At 41.9% G+C, this 17,214-nt stretch overlaps 1 protein-coding gene across 1 annotated transcript in view; it reads left to right on the top strand.

The window, feature by feature from the left end:
* LOC128640700 (DBIRD complex subunit ZNF326-like) overlaps positions 1 to 17,214 on the top strand; it is a 91,704-nt gene that overhangs the window by 53,059 nt on the left and 21,431 nt on the right. Inside the window, 6 exon segments of the mRNA XM_053693128.1 lie at positions 1,500 to 1,647; positions 1,912 to 2,002; positions 2,344 to 2,474; positions 14,491 to 14,523; positions 14,525 to 14,588; positions 14,701 to 14,717. Of these exon segments, the coding sequence (XP_053549103.1) occupies positions 1,500 to 1,647; positions 1,912 to 2,002; positions 2,344 to 2,474; positions 14,491 to 14,523; positions 14,525 to 14,588; positions 14,701 to 14,717 (484 nt within the window).

Below are 17,214 nucleotides of genomic sequence, written 5' to 3'. Positions count from 1 at the left end.
GTTATTGATCTCCAAAGATTTCCTTGTCCTGTTGGACTCCAGCTATTATCCTTGACTATTTTAGGGCGCCCCCTCTCTGTTTGTTGATCTTCCATATTGAGTGTCCATTATTTTACTTAAGACCTGACTAAAATACTAGGCAGATTTGAGTCTCCATGGTTTTAACCTACACCTTTTTGTCGTATCTGGGAAGTAAGGGACTGCACTGTCAGGCATGATAGATTTTCTCTACTGCTCGCAAGGTGATTGATACCCGCTTCTGAAAAATATTAAGTGGACGCTTTGTGGCAGGGAGAAACTAGATAATATACAAGTCTCAAAGGGAAAGTTTCTGGCCATGAAGGCTTTCTTCCATCGCTGTTGCCTGGTATGGTTAGTAAACAGATCACCAGTCTCTATTCCAATAGGCATATTATAAACACAGATCTGCTCACATGTTACAGCGGGCAGCTCTGCCAGCCCCACAGTGATCGGCCGCCTCACCGCAGATGCCGGCTTCTACTCTCTCCCCTATCACTTGAGGCAGACTGTGCGATAAAAGCATCCTGAAAGTAGTGTTCTCCGGTGACTACCAGATCATTGAATGTTGAATTAGTCTCCCACTGTCTGTATACAGCTGTGCTGTGGTGCTCTTTGCCGCCTCCTGCTGACCAAGAGTGATATTCCCAACAGTAATTGATCTGCCCTGGACTCACCATATCCAGAAATAAATTTATCAGGTAAGCATAATTTTTTTTTTTTTGGTACTCTTGTATGTTTATTAGGCATGTCCATTCAGTATCCAGAGGCAAACTAATGCTGAATATGGTGGCAGCCAGCAGCATTTGGTTATTACTTAATTGCAACACACTTCGTTGTGCAAATCCAGATCTTAGTGTTGCCGTTTCACAAGAAGAAATCTGGCCCTGGATTTTTAAACTGATATATGAAGGTGGCCTTTTTTTGTGATGGTAAATCCTAGCTTTTTGAATCTCTAGGATTTGCCGTCACTTTAAGCAAATATTAAGCTATAATCAACTAATTACACAATTTAACAAGTTGATTTAATTATTTGTAAAACAAATGTTGCCAAAAATGTAACTTGCTTTGGATAGCTTAACTTTCATAAATAACAGAACTCAATGTTATTGCACTGTTTCCACCCTGCTACTTCATGCCACCAGCTGGCAAAATGTTCTGTTGAGAACATTGTAGTGCATTGCTTGTGTTTAACCTCAATTTGGACTAATCGGTTAGTAAGACTAGTTATCTGAGTAGTAAAATATATTGCTAATCTGTTTTTTTATACAGATACCTTTTTTATTTTACCGTTGGAATTTATAACTAATACTAAGATATGTAAAGGAAATTCCTAAATTTGTCCTAGGATCACTAAAATAAGGCTGAGGCTCTGTGGTGATGACTTAATCAATAAGATTACAAGGAACTTCTGGCATATTGGTATGTTTCTTTGGTGTCATTGTGCAAGACCATGTTTGTAATTCAAAATCTCTCTATAGGATGGCATTCAGATGTTCGTTTTGCAAATTTCGATCTTTTGATGAGAAAGGCATTGAAGAACATTTAAATAGTGATTACCACAAGGAAATGCTAAATCATATTCAGAAGCAAACAAAGATTGACCAGACTGCTGTTGACTTTCTTCATGTAAGTAGGATTTTTCTTTCAGTATGCTGTTGTGGCCAAACAATCCATAGAAATATTTAACCCAAACTTTGGACAATGTACTGATATATATATATATATATATATATATATATATATATATATATATATATATATATATATATATATATATATATATATATATATATATATATATATATATATATATATATATATATATATATTATTTAACAGGGAACTAACAATAATATAGAACATACTATCTTTTTTTTTTATTATTCAAAGGAGAGTATTGTAAATAAGTACAAGAAAACAGCAGCTCGCCAAGCTTCTCAAAGTGGCTCTGCAAGCCAAGTGGAAAAAGATGTGATGGAAGGTATGTACACCTAGTGCTGGGCAGGCTTTTGTGTTAAAATGCATGAGTCACATACTAACCATATACTGTTTTGAAAGGACATGGGAGAAAGTTAGTGTATTAAAGCAGCAGTTTAACATTAACCTTTGGCAAGCAAGAGTCTGAAATGGATGTGTATACACAATTTATACTGCAGTATTTCATGCTGCTCTGGCTGCTGGGTAAGTCCCTCATTTGTATTGATATGCAAGAACAAACTTTAAAATTTAGCACAGGGTAATCTTTGGTGGAAAAATATACCATATTTGGCAAATGCATCAGTTCCATGGTTAAATTCATGGTCCCCATTCTTTACTTTTTAGGTATTACGATTGAGGATCACATGCTCAGAGTTGAGACGGTGCATTGCAGTGCCTGCAATATTTATGTTCCTGCTTTACGCATTTCTGTACAGTTGCATCTGAAATCTTCTGAACATTTAAAGAAAAAAGCGGTAAGACTATATAACTGTTCCTAACCTGTAGGTAAACTGAACTTTAATATCCATTATCCATCATCACAGCAGTGCTTATTAGTTTGAGTGACATTTCTTTTACAAGAGATGACGAGTCCACGGATTTCATCCTTATGGGATATCGCCTCCTGGTCAGCAGGAGGAGGCAAAGAGCACCACAGCAGAGCTGTATATATAGCTCCTCCCTTCCCTCCCACCCCAGTCATTCTCTTTGCCTGTGTTAGTGATAGGAAGAGGTAAAGTGAGGTGTTAGTTTAGATTCTTCAATCAAGAGTTTATTATTTTTTAAATGGTGCCAGTGTGTACTATTTTACTCAGGGTAAAGCTATGGGGTCTGTGCAGTTCAAATCCGTTCCTCTGACTCCCAGTCTGTGCTGCCCTGCTGAATATGGTTTTAGCAGATTTTATCTAAGACCCAGTTTGTTCCCACATATTCCTGGAGGAGAAGGACCTCTGGCAGTGTGGGAAAAGTCATGCTGTTACTCAGCATGGAGGTATGTGCAGTCTTTCTGTGACACCTAGTACCTCAGAAAGGACTGTCTTTCCCTCTGTAAGCTGGCCTATGTCTGTGTCCTACTATACACGGGTCTGGAGGGCTGCTATCATTATTGGGCATATTCATTGACATAATGAAATTATGGGGTGCTTTAGTCAGAAGGTTTTCACACTATTTAACCCTTTTTATGTTTGGGCAGACGCTGGGGACTTATTAGCAGTATTGCACTCAGTATAACATTACTTTAATACTCTTCCGGCAGGGATTGTCTCAGGGACTGGGAGTGGTTAAATTGACTGGGGAACTGGCTTTTGGAAATTTGGGCACTTTTATGTGGTGTAACATTTGTCCCGGCGGCTCCATTTTCGTTTTTCTTATCACTGTTCTAAGCTGCCCGCAAGTTTCGCTATGGTATGCCACGATGGGCGGGGCATTCTTCGTTCGCTGAGAGAAGCCGCACAGTGTCTTCCTGCGAGTCGGATCTGTATACTAGGCTCCAGTGTTTGTCTGGACCGCGTAGGTGCTTAGGAGTCAGGCGGTTGAGAGACACTGCTGTTCGGGTTGGCATTTGTCTCAGGAGGGGGAGGTAGGCGCCGTAGCAGAGCTGTGGCGAGCTGTGCAGTTAATAACAATTAGTTATCTTTTCTGGGGATACTTATAAACACGTTTTATTTCTACAAAGCCACAATTATATAAAGTTGTGTGCTGAGCAAAAGATTTATATTTTTCTTAAAGGCACAGTTGTCTTATTTTTATTTTTCAACTGTTTTGTACAAAAAAAGTGTATTACAGAACTGAATACCGTTTTGTTTTTACTATGGATGATCTTAATGCCAGTACTTGTTCCATGTGTTTAAATGCCAATGTGGAACCCCCGCTTACTTTTTGTCCCTCATGCACTGAGGGCATTGCTATGTAGAGAACAGATTTTCTTTAATAAAGATATATCTAAGGATGTTTCTCAGGGTATGCCGCAACTTTCTCCCCAAGCGTCACAGCCTTTAACGCCCACTCAAGCGACGCCATGTTCTTAAACTGCGTCCACCTCATTCACTCTGCAAGATATGGCTGAAGTTATATCATCCACTCTTACAGAAGTTTTATCTAAGTTGCCAGTGTTACAAGGCAAACGCAGCAGGACAGAAACCAATGTGGTCCCGGCAACTTCTGATGCTTTGACTATCTCCGATGTACCTTCCCAGGGCTCTGAATTGGGGGGGGGTAGGGAGAATCTGTCTGAAGGGGAACTGTGACTCAGGGAGTGCATTTCCCCAGACAGATTTGGACGTCATGGCTTAGGTTTAAACTTGAACACCTCTGTCTGTTGCTGCTGGAGGTTTTGATGACTCTGGATGATTGTGACTATTATGGTTCCACCAGAGATTGTTTAAGATGGACAAATATTTAGAAGTTCCCTCTTATTCTGATGTCTTTCCGGTTCCTAAGAGAATTTCGGAAATTGTTATGCGGGAATGGGAAAGACCGGGTATCCTGTTCTCCCCTTCCCCTATTTATAAGAAAATGTACCCTATAGCGGACACCATTCGGGACTCTTGGCAATCGATCCCTAAGGTGGAGGGAGCTATCTCTACCCTGGCTAAGTGTACGACTATCCCTATTTAGGTCAGTTGTGCTTTCAAGGACCCTATGGATAAGAAGTTGGAGGGTCTTCTAAAGAAGCTATTTGTTCATCAAGGGTATCTATTACAACAAACTGCCTGCATTGTACCAGTCACAACTGCGGCGGCCTTTTGGTTTGACGCCTTAGAAGAGTCTCTTAAGACTGAGACTTCCTTAGAGGAAATAATGGATAGAATTAAGCCTCTTAAGCTGGCTAATTCCTTAGTTATGGATGCCGCCTTTCAGATCGCCAAATTAGCGGCTAAGAATGCTGGTTTTTCCATTTTAGCACGCAGAGCCTTATGGTTAAAATCTTGGTCTGCGGATGTGTCCTCTAAATCCAAACTTGACTATTCCTTTCAAGGGAAAGACCCTGTTCGGGCCTGACTTGAAAGAGATAATTTCTGACATTACAGGAGGTAAGGGTCACTTCCCTCAAGATGAGGCATCTAAGCAAAGGGGACGACAAAGTTTTGTTTCGTAATTTCAAAGGAGTTCCCCCTTTCTCTTCCACTAAACAGGAAGGGAATTTTTCTCAAGCCAAGTTCACCTGGAGACCCAACCAGGCTTGGAACAAGGGTAAAAAACCCAAGAAGCCCGCCGCTGCTCCCAAGACAGCATGAAGGGGCGGCCCCCGATCCGGGACCGGGTCTAGTAGAGGGCAGACTTTCTTTGTCCAGGCTTGGATAAGACGTTCAGGATCCCTGTTCACTAGAAATCGTGTCTCAAGGGTATCAGTTGGAGTTCAAAAATTCCTTCCCAAGGGGAAGGTTTCTTCTTTCACGATTGTCTGTAGACCAGATAAAGAGGCGCTCTTACGTTGTGTAAAAGACCTCTCCACTATGGGAGTAATTTGTCCCGTTCCGATACAGGGGCAGGGATTTTACTCAAATCTTTTTGTGGTTCCCAAAAAAGAGGGAATGTTCAGAGTCAAGTTTCTCAGAGTTCCATCCTTCAAGATGGAGACTATCCGGACAATTCCATTGATCCAGGAGGGTCAATATATGACTACCGTGGACTTAAAGGATGCATATCTTCATATTCCTATCCACAGAGATCATCACCAGTTCCTGAGGTTTGCCTTTCTGGACAAACATTTTCTGTCCGTGGCCCTTCCTTTCGGCTGGCCACAGCACCCAGGATCTTCATGAAGGTTCTAGGGTCTCTGCTGGCGGTTCTCAGACCGTGGGGCATTGCAGTGGCACCTTATCTGGACGATATTCTGATCCAGGCGTCATATCAGCTGACAAAGTCTCATACCGACATTGTTCTTTCCTTTCTAATGACTCACGGGTGGAAGGTGATTCTAGAAAAAAGCTAGCTGAATCCACAGACAAGGGTTCCTTTCCTGCGAACTCTAATAGACTCTATCCATGAAAATTTTCTTGACGGAAATAAAAGTTAGATTCTGAATACATGCCAATCCCTTCAGTCCAATCCTCGGCCATCAGTGGCTCAGTGCATGGAGGTAATTGGATTGATGGTGGCGACAGTGGACATTCTGTTTGCTCGTTTTCATCTCAGACCTCTACAACTGAGCATGCTCAGACAGTGGAATGGAGATTATGCAAATTTGTCTCCTCAGATAGATCTGGATCAGGAGACAGACTTTTTTTTTTTTTTTTGGTGGTTGTCGCAGGATCTGTCCCAAGGGACGTGCTTCCGTAGACCCACATGGGTGAAAGTGACACCAGACGCCAGTCTACTAGAATGGGGTGCAGTCTGGAATTCCCTGAAGGCTCAGGGTGTGTGGACTCGGTTGGAGTCTCTACTTCCAATCAATATTCTAGAGTTGAGAGCAATATTCAATGCGCTTCAAGCTTAGCTTCGGCAAAATTCATCAGATTTCAGTTTGGCAACATTACGACTGTGGCTTACACCAATCGGGAAGGAACAAGGAGTTCCTTAGCGATGACAGAAGTATCCAAGATAATTTGGTGGGCGGAGGCTCACTCTTATCTGTAAGCAATTTACATCCTAGGAGTGGACAACTGGGAAGCGGATTTTTTGAGCAGACGTTTCATCCGGGGGAATGGGAACTCCATCAGGAGGTATTTGCCTCCGATTTTCAGATGGAGCAGACTAGAGCTGGATGTTATGGCGTCTCGTCAGAATGCCAAGCTCCTGAGATACGGATCCAGGTCCAGGGATCCTCAGGCCGAACTGATAGATGCCTTGGCAGTGCCTTGGTCGTTAAACCTAGCTTATGTGTTAACACCATTTGCTCTCCTTCCCCGGGTGATTGCTCGGATCAAACGGGAGAGGGATTTGGTGATTCTTATCGCTCCTGCGTGGCCTCGCAGGACTTGGTATGCCGATCTGGTGGACATGTCCTCTCTGCCACCGTCGAAGCTTCCATTGAGGCAGGACCTTCTCATTCAGGGACCCTTCCATCATCCAAATCTAGTTTCTCTGCAGCTGACTGCTTGGAGATTGGAACGCTTGATTTTATCTAAGCGAGGGTTCTCTGATTTGGTCATTGATACCTTGATCCAGGCACGTAAGCCTTTTACTAGAAAGATTTACCATAAGATATGGCGTAAATATCTTTCTTGGTGCGAATCCAAGGGTTACTCATGGAGTAAGGTTAGGATTCCTAGGATTTTATCTTTTCTCCAAGAAGGATTGGAGAGTGGGTTAACGGCAAGTTCCTTAAAGGGACAGATTTCTGCTTTGTCTATCTTGCTACACAAGCGTCTGGCAAATGTTCAATCTTTTTGTCAGGCTCTGACTAGAATCAGGCCTGTGTTTAGACCTATTGCTCCTCCTTGGAGTTTGAATTAAGTTCTTAATGTTCGTCAAGGGGTTCAGTTTGAACCTATGCATTCCATAGATATTAAGTTATTATCTTGGAATTTTTTTTATTTTTGGTTATTTCTTCTGCTCGCAGAGTTTCTGAGCTTTTGGCATTACAATGTGTTTCTCCTTATCTTATTTTCCATTCAGATAAGGTAGTGTTGCGTACCAAACCTGGGTTTCTTCCTAAGGTTGTTTCCAATAAAAATATTAATCAGGAAATTGTTGTTCCTTCATTATGTCCTAATCCTTCTAAGAAGGAGCGTCTGTTACATAATTTGGACGTTGTCCGTGCCCTGAAATTTTACTTGCAGGTGACTAAAGAATTTCGTCAATCATCATTATTTGTTGTCTTTTCCGGGAAACGTAGGGGTCAGAAAGCTACGGCTCTCTTTCTGGCTGAAGGGTATCATCCGTCTTGCATTTGAGACTGCTGGACAGCAGCCTCCTGAAAGAATTGCGGCTCATTCCACTAGGGCTGTGGCTTCCTCATGCGCATTTAAAAATGATGCTTTTGTTGAACAGATTTGCAAGGCTGCAACTTGGTCGTCTCTACACACTTTTTTCCAAATTTTACAAATTTGATACTTTTGCCTCGCCCGAGGCTGTGTTTGGGAGACAGGTTCTTAAAGCAGTGGTGCCTTCTATTTAGGTTCCTGTTTTGTCCCTCCCTTTCATCCGTGTCCTATAGCTTTGGTATTGTATCCCATAAGTAAGGATGAAATCTGGACTCGTCATATCTTGTAAAAGGAAATTTATGCTTACTTGATAAATTTGGTTCTTTTACGATATGACGAGTCCATGGCCCACCCTCTCAATTTCTAAGACAGGTCTTTTTATTTTTGTTAAACTTCAGTCACCTCTGCTCCTTGGCTTTTCCTTTCTCTTCCTAACTTCGGTCGAATGACTGGAGTGGGAGGGAAGGGAGGAGATATATATACAGCTCTGCTGTGGTGCTCTCTGCCGCCTCCTGCTGACCAGGAGGCGATATCCCATAAGTAAGGATGAAATCCGTAGACTCGTCATATCGTAAAAGAAACAAATTTATCAGGTAAGCATAAATTTCCTTTTTTTTTCTTTGCATTTGATTAAAGGGACATGAAACCCAAAATTTCCAATTTACTTTTCTTTTTTTAAGACACGAGTCCACAGATCATCTTAATTACTAATGGGATATTCACCGCCTGGTAAGCAGGATGAGGCAAAGAGCACCACAGCAGAGCTGTTAAATAGCTCCTCCGTTCCCTCCCACCCCAGTCATTTTCTTTGCCTACATTAGTGATAGGAAGAGGTAAAGTGAGGTGTTAGATTAGATTCTTCTATCAAGAGTTTATTTTTAAAAGTAGTGCCAGTGTGTGCTGCTTTGTCCTAGGGTGTAGCTGTAGTCCCCATCAGTCTCTACAGGAGAGCTTGGTGGCTTTAGAGCATGGGTACTTGTGGGACATAATTCTCACTGCGCCTCCCATGATTTAGCTTTCTGCCCTTATCTTTCAGGTCTGAGATATGCATTGACTCAGCATTTTTGATATCCTCAGGTCGATGTGAGGTCCAGGGGCCTCTCAAACCTGAGAGCTGCCAGGCAGAAGTTAAGGTAAGTGCTACCTTAAGTTTATGGGGAAAAGGACTCTAATTTTTCAACAAGCACACCATTACATCCTAAGGGGCTTTTTGAGTGAATAAGTTCTTTGTGGGGACATAATACCTTTAATGTGGGAAAGGTTTTTGGCAGTAGTGTAATGGACCAGGGCACTGGGGCTGGAGGAAGCTAAATGATTTAACAGTATAGGAGATGGCTCCGGTGGTTTCACAGGACTTAGTTTTTAGTCGGCTAGGTCACCGCCCACGATGGGGGGTCCACTTCCGTTTTTTTGTGTATTCCGTAGCGCAACTCAAGGATAGTGCGCTCAGTGGATTGACAGGTCTGTTCTATAGTCGCATGAGGAATTCATGCATGGCTAGTGCAAACAGTGTTTTGCTGGAATAACAGTTGCGTCAATTGGTAGTCATAACAGCTGAGTGAACAAAGACAGTTTTTGGACATTAAACTATCTTTGGTCAGGTAGGAGCACTTCAGCAGAGTGCTGAGGTGCAGAGGATATTTGATTATTTGGAAATTTAATTTTTTATCTGTAAAAGGGAAAACATCAACTGACACTTTTCAACAAGAGTTAAAATAACAGTTTTAAATTTAGAGACGGTAATGTTTTTTTATAATATTTTTCTCAAATTTGACACTTTATTTGTTTTGTAAATTAGTGTAAACATGGACCAAGATGTCACCTGTGCTTTATGTTTTGATGCTAATGTGGAACCGTCTATCCCTTTCTGTCCTTCATGTATTCAAAGGACGTTAAGTTATAGGGATAAGATTTTTGTCTGAGCCAGTCTCCTATAAGGCAGATGTCCAAGAGTCCAATGTTGAAGGTCAATTTATGCCGCAGCTTTCTCCACAAACGTCCCAAATTTTACCACCCTCACAAGCAGTGCCCTGTGCTTCCGCTATAGTCCCTTTGGGGATTTTATTACAAGACATAGCTTCTCTTATGTCTTCAACTATTTCTGATGCCCTGTCTGCTTTTCCAATGTTGCAGGGCAATTGTAAGAGAAGCCAGACATTTAGTAAGCAAGGTTTCGGATGCAATTGTTGCAATTTCAGAGGTATCCTCCCAACATCCTGAAGAAGTGAGGGGTACTGCAGTAGCTTCTGAAGGAGTAATTTCAGATTTAGAGGGTTTATTACCTCTGACGGACTCGGAGGTGGTATCTTTCAGATTTGAACTAGATCACCTTTGTCTGTTACTCAGGGAGGTTTTGATTACCTAAGAGTCTAGACGATAGTGACTCCACAGTTGGTGGTTGTCCCTCAGAAGTCTAGTAAACTGGTCAGATAAGGGTTCCTTCCTATACATATGCATTTCCAGTCCTAAAAGAGCTACTGAAATCATTGCTAAGGAGTGGGAGAGGGCCGACATCCCTTTTTTTTTTCTCCCTACTTGCCTATTTTTTAAGCAAATGTTTCTATAGCCGATTCGTAAGGAGGCTTGGCAAACTGTTCTAAGGTAGAAGGAGCCGTTTCTACATTGGCTAAAGAACTACTATTCCCAAGGATAAGAAGTTAGAGGGGTTACCCGAGAAGATTTATGTACACCAGGGCAGTGGCAACCGGCTGTGTGCATTGCTACTGTCACTAGTGCGGCGGCATATTGGCTTGATGCTCTGAGGCCCTCAGACTGACTTCGTGGATGAGATCCAAGATAGGATAAAAGCTCTTAAGCTAGCTAATGCTTTATTTCAGGCGCTTCCCTTCAAGTTATCAAATTGGGAGCTAAGATATCAAGTTTATTTTAGCCCGCAGAGCCTTATGGTTAAAGCTTGGTATGGCGGATGGGTCTTCCAAGTCTAACTTCTAGCTATTCCTTACAATGGGAAGACTTTGTTTGGACCTGATCTAAAGGAGATTATCTCCAATATTATGGGAGGTAAGGGTCATCTTCTCCTGCAAGACAAGAGAAATCAACAAAAAGGACAAAGCAATTTTCTTTCCTTTCGAAATTTCAAAGGAAACTTCCCCCCCCTCCTCCAGGAACAGTCTAAACCTACATGGAGACCCAGCCAGTCTTGGAACAAGGGAAAAGCAGTCCAAGAAGCCGGTTAGTGATTCAAAGACGGCATGAAGGGCCTTATCTTCGTCAAGCCCTGGGTTTGGGATGTCATGGATCCCTGGGCAATAGAAATAGTGGTTTCAGGGATGCAAAACTGGAGTTCAAGGTTTTTCCTCCCAGAGGCAGATTTCTAATTTCAAGATTTATCTGCAGACCAGACAAATAGAGTTCTTTCTCTTTGTAGGAGACCTATCCTCTCTTGGAGTTTTATTCCAATCTGTTCGTGGTTCCAAAAAAGAGTGAACTTTCAGACCAATTCTGGACCTCAAGAGTCTAAACAAGTTTCTCAGAGTTCCGTCCTTCAAGATGGAAACAATCGTTCCATCCCTCCCATTGATCCAGGAGGATCAATTTATGACAACAGTGGATTTAAAGGTTGCGTACCCTACATGTTCCCATTCACAGGTATCATCACAAGTTCTTAAGGTTTGCTTTCTGGACAAACACTACCAGTTTGTGGCTCTTCCTTTTGGTCTGGCCACACCCCCCCAGAATCTTCACAAAGGTTCTGGGATCTCTGTTGGCGGTACTTCGATCAAAGGGCATTGCAGTAGCGCCTTATCTGGACGACTGTCCTAGTCCAGGCGCCATCCTTTAAGCTAGCAAGTTCATCATACGGACTTGGTGGGTGTCCTTCCTAAGATCCCATTGTGAATTTAGAAAAGAGTTCCTTAGATCCTAACTCAAGGGTAACTTCCTAGGAACCATTATAGACATTGTCTATGAAGATTTGTCTGACAGAAGTCAGGAAATTAAAGATTATCAATACTTGCCTAGCCCCTTCAGTCCACTCAATCAGTGGCTCCAGTGCATGGAGTTAATAGGGCTGATGGTGGCAAGAATGGACTTTATCCCGTTTTGCTCGCTTCATCTCAGAGCTCTGCATTTGAACATGCTGAGACTATGGAATGGAGATTATTCTGACTTGTCCCCATCGACTTCTTCTGAACAGAAGACGAGGGACTCAATGATGGTGGTTGTCTCTGAATGATCTCTCCAAGGGAACATGCTTTCGCAGACCATCTTGGGTGATTGTGACAACAGATGCCAGCCTTCTAGGGTGGGGAGCAGTCTGGGGCTCTCTAAATGCCCAGGGAATATGGACTCAAGCAGAGTGTTTAAACCTTGGCCTCGGTCCGGTTTATCAGGTTCCAGTCGGACAACATAACCGTCATGTGGCATACATCAATCAGGGAGGAACAAGTAGTTCCTTGGCGATGAGAGGTATCCAAAATAATTCAGTGGGTGGAGGCCCATTCTTGCTGTCTGGTTGGCGATCCACATCCCAGGGTTGGACAACTGGGAGGCGATTTTCTGAGCAGGCAGACCTTTCATTTGGGGAGTGGAGCTCCATCCGGAAGTATTTTCCAGCCTGATTCTCAAGTGGGGGTGACCGGTATTTGGATCTTATGGCATTGCGTCAGAATGCCAAGCTCCCGAGATACGTGTTAAGATCCAGGGACCCCCAGGCGGATTGATAGATGTGCTGGCGGCCCCTTGGAATTTCTATCTAGCATACCCTTTTTCCTCCATTTTCTCTTCTTCCTCGAGTAATTGCTTGAATCAAACATGAGAGGGACTCAGTGATCCTCATAGCACACGACCTGGCCTTGCATAATTTGGTATGCAGACTTAGTGGAGATGACATCTCTACCACCTTGGAGACTTCCGTTGAGGATGGACCTTCTAATTCAAGGGCCCTATCCTACACCCAATCTAGTTTCTCTTAAACTGACTGCTAGAGATTGAACACTTAATTTTATCCAAGCGGAGCTTTTCAGAATTGGTCATAGAGACCATGATTCCAGGCTCGAAAGCCTAACTAGAAAAATTTACCATAAGATATGGCGTAAATATCTATTGGTGTGACTCCAAGGGCTACTCAAGATTCCTAGAATTTTTGTTCAAGAGGGTTTGGAAAAGGTTTATAGACTAGTTCCCTAATGGGTCAAATCTTGGCCTTATCTATTTTGTTACAAACGTCTGGCGATGTCCCAGATGTACAATCTTTATGTCAGGATCGGGCCTGTGTTTAAACCAGTTACTCCTCCATGGAGTCTTAATTTAGTTCTCAATGTTTTTCAAGGGGCTCCGTTTGAGCCTATGCATTCCTTACATATTAAGTTGTTATCTTGGAAAGTTTTTTACTTCTCATGGCTATTTCTTCTGCTCGGAGATTGTCATAACTCTCGGCATTACAGTATGAGTCTTCTCTTATTTTCCATGCTGATAAGGTAGTTTTTGCGTACCAAATTAGGATATCATCGTAAGGATGTCTCTGATCGGAACATTAATCAGGAGATTTGTTGTGCCTTCGCTTGTGTTTCTAATCCTTCTAAGAAGGAAAGACTTTTGCACAATTTGGAGGTGGTCCGTGCTTTAAAGTTTTTACCTGCAAGGCGACTAAGGACTTACGTCAGTCTTTGTCGTTTTCTCAGGAAAACGCAAGGGACAGAAAGCTACGGCTACATCTTTCTTTTGGCTGAAGAATATCATACGTTTTGCATATGAGACTGCTGCATCAGCAGCCTCCTCAGAGTTGCGGCTCATTCCACGAGGGCTGTTGCTCTCCTCATGGGCATTCAAAAATGAAGCTTCTGTTGAACAGATTTGCAAAGGCTGCAACTTGGTCCTCTCCACACTTTTTCAAAGTTTTACAAATTTGACACTTTTACCTCGCTGAGGCAGTTTTTTGGGGGAGAGGTTCTTCAAGCAGTGGTGCCTTCGGTATCATCTGTGTACTCTAGCTTGGGTATGAATCCCATTAGTAATTAAGATAATCCGTGGATTCATCGTGTCTTAAAGAATTTATGCTTACTTGATAAATGTATTTCTTTTTTTTAACTTCGGTCGAATGACTGGAGTGGGAGGGAAGGGAGGAGCTTTTTAACAGATCTGCTGTGGTGCTCTTTGCCTCCTCCTGCGGACCAGGAGGTGAATATCCCATTAGTAATTATGATGATCCGTGGACTCATTGTGTAAAAAAAAAAAATACATTTATCAGGTAAAGCATAATTTTTCTTTATCAAATTTGCTTATGTTTTTGTTGAAAGAGTATCTAGATAGGTAGCTTGCACATGTATGGATTAGTACGAGACAGGAAATAGTGCTGCTATCTAGTGCTCTTGCGAGTGTATAACATTGTTGCAGGACTGCTGCTATATAGTGTTGCAGATTTACGCAAACTCCTGAGCTTACTTTCCTGCTTTTTAACAAAGGACAAAAAGAAAATAAAAAGATTTTGATATTAGAAGTAAATTTTAAACTTATTTTAAATTCTGTTTTCCTCTCAAATGTGATTTTTTTTTGGTTTTATGACCCTTAGAAACTGATGTTAAACATTAAAATTGTTTTAATCATAGCAAATTAATAAATACTATGTGAAGCACCTACACAACTAAATGTAAACTTTCTTTTACAGACCTACAGGGAACAAATAAAACGATCAAGCATTTTTGACCGCTACTAGTATCTTTAACAATCCATTTGTGAAGACACGATATGAAATGTTCTATGAAGGTAAGGCGATCATAGCTTTCAGGTGTAATATTGCCATGTCGGCACAAATTGAGTGAGACTATAGATGTCCATTAAATGCTTGCATACACCTAAAACTCTTTTTTCACCAAAGTATACCTAGAGGAGTCGGTAAATTTCAGTGTTTTCCACAGAATGGTGACATTATAAACTTGCCAGGTTGGAGCAGTGTAATTTCTATTTAAATGTTATCCAAAGCATAAAATGCCTAATTTTAAAATAATTTAATTTGCTTACTAGAAATTGAAAATATTTGGCTTATTTTAGCTTAAAGGGACACTGAACCCAAATGTTTTCTTTTGTGATTCAGAGCATGCAATTTCTTTACAAGATATGACGAGTCCACGGATTTCATCCTTTTGGAATATCGCCTCCTGGTCAGTAGGAGGCGGCAAAGAGCACCACAGCAGAGCTGTATATATATAGCTCCTCCCTTCCCTCCCACCCCAGTCATTCTCTTTGCCTGTGTTAGTAAAGTGAGGTGTTATGTTTAGATTCTTCAATCAAGAGTTTATTATTTTGAAATGGTACCAAAAGGTGTGTACTATTTTACTCAGGGTAAAGCAAGGGGAGCTGTACAGATTCAAATACTCGTTTTTTGTGACTTCAGACTGTGTGCTGCCCTGCTGAATATGGTCTTAGCTAATTTTATCTAAGGCACAATTTTGTTCCCACAGATTCCTGGAGAATGGACCTCTAGCAGTGTGGACAAGTCATGCTGTTACTCAGCATGGAGGTATGTGCAGTCTATTACTTTCTATGACACCTAGTACCTCAGAAAAGACGGTCATTTTCCTCTGAACTGAATATATTCACCTATGGCTGGTGCTTTACTACAACGTTCTGTGCGGGTTTATTGGCCTGTTTATGGGGCTTGCATGAGGTACAGTGGGGTGGTTTTTAACAAGTTAACCCCTTCAGGATTTGGGCTGACGCTGGGGATTTTTACTAGTGTATTCCGGTTTACTGCTCTTGTTTACTCCGGACTCAGGAGTTGTTTCAACGGGACCGGGAGTTATTAGATTTATTTGGGGGACTGGCTCCTATTAGATATGCGTGTGGATCACATTTGTCCACGTGACTCAATTTTTACTACTGTACAGAGCTGCCCAGGAGTTTCGTTGGGTACGTCCCACGATGTGGCGGGGCACTCGTTCACATCGCGCTGAGAGAATCTGTGCTGTGTTTTTCTGGAGTCGGAAGAGTAAATGACTCCGATGTTTTGTCTGGACCCGTGTGGGGTATGCACAGGCGGTGTAGTTTTGTCCCAGGGTTCATAGGTAGCAGGTAGTCGCTGTGGCGAGGTGCTATTATATTTAAAGTGTAAGTAACTGCCCCAAAATAGTTGACAGTTTCTGGGATACGTTAAATACACTTTGTTTTTTGTCTCCAAAGCCGCAAATATTAAAACGTTATAACAGTGTGCTAAGCAAAACATTCTTATATTTTATTCTTAAAAGCACAGTGCTTTTTAGTTTTCTATATAGAAAGTTTATTATATATTTAATTTTTTTTTTTTTTTCATAATGGATGATCTTAATGCCCATTACTTGTTCCATGTGTTTAGATGCCAATGTGGAACCCCTGGTTTACTTTTGCCCCTCATGCACTGAGAGGGCATTGCATGTAGAGAGATTTTCTTTAACAAATATATAGCTAAGGATGTTTCTCAGACTGATGGAGACTCAGGGTATTCAATTCTTTCTCCCCAAGCGTCACAGCCCTTAACGCCCACTTCAAGCGACGCCATGTTCTTCACTGACGTCCTCTTCATTTACTCTGCAGGATATGGGCTGCATTTGCCGGTGTTACAAGGCAAATTTTAGTAGGACAGAAGCCCTTTTTGGTTCCAGTGACTTCTGATGCTTTGATGACTATCTCCGATGTGCCCTCCCAGGGATCTGATTTGAGGGGTAGGGAGCTTCTGTCTGAGGGGGGAACTTTCTGACTCAGGGAGTGCGTTACCTCAGACAGACTCTGACGTCATGTTCCTTCAGATTAAGCTTGAACATCTCGGTATGTTACTCCGTGAGGTTTTAGCGACTCTGGACGACTGACTCTATTGTGGTACCGCCAGAGAAAAATTGTGTAAGATGAACAAATACTTGGAGGTTCCTTCTCAGCATGTTTTTCCGGTTCCTAAGAGAATTTTCGGAAATTGTTGCGCGTGAATGAAAGACCCGGTATCCCTTTCTCACCTTCTCCTAATTTTAAGAAAATGTACCCTGTAGCTGACTCTTTTCGGGATTCTTGGCAAATGATCCCTAAGGGTGGGGGGAGCTATCTCTACCCTGGCTAAGCGTACGACTATCCCTATTGAGGGACAGTTGTGCTTTACCTATGGAAAAAAAGTTAGAGAGTCTTCTGAAAAAGCTATTTGTACATCAAGGGTTTCTATTACAGCAGATGGCCTGCATTGTACCAGTCACAACTGCGGTTGTCTTTTGTTTGATGGCCTTAGAAGAGTCTTAAGACAGACTTCTTTAGAGGGAAATAATGGATAGAATAAAAGGCCCTTAAAGGGACATTATACACTTTTTCTTTGCATAATGTTTGTAGATCTATTTATATAGCCCATGAAGTTTAAAAAAAAAAAAAAAAAATAGTT

The sequence above is a fragment of the Bombina bombina genome, chromosome 10, assembly GCF_027579735.1.
Source record: "Bombina bombina isolate aBomBom1 chromosome 10, aBomBom1.pri, whole genome shotgun sequence".
NCBI classification, from domain to species: Eukaryota; Metazoa; Chordata; class Amphibia; order Anura; family Bombinatoridae; genus Bombina; species Bombina bombina.
Note: the sequence above shows the minus strand (reverse complement) of the source record. Positions and strands in the feature narration are given on the sequence as shown.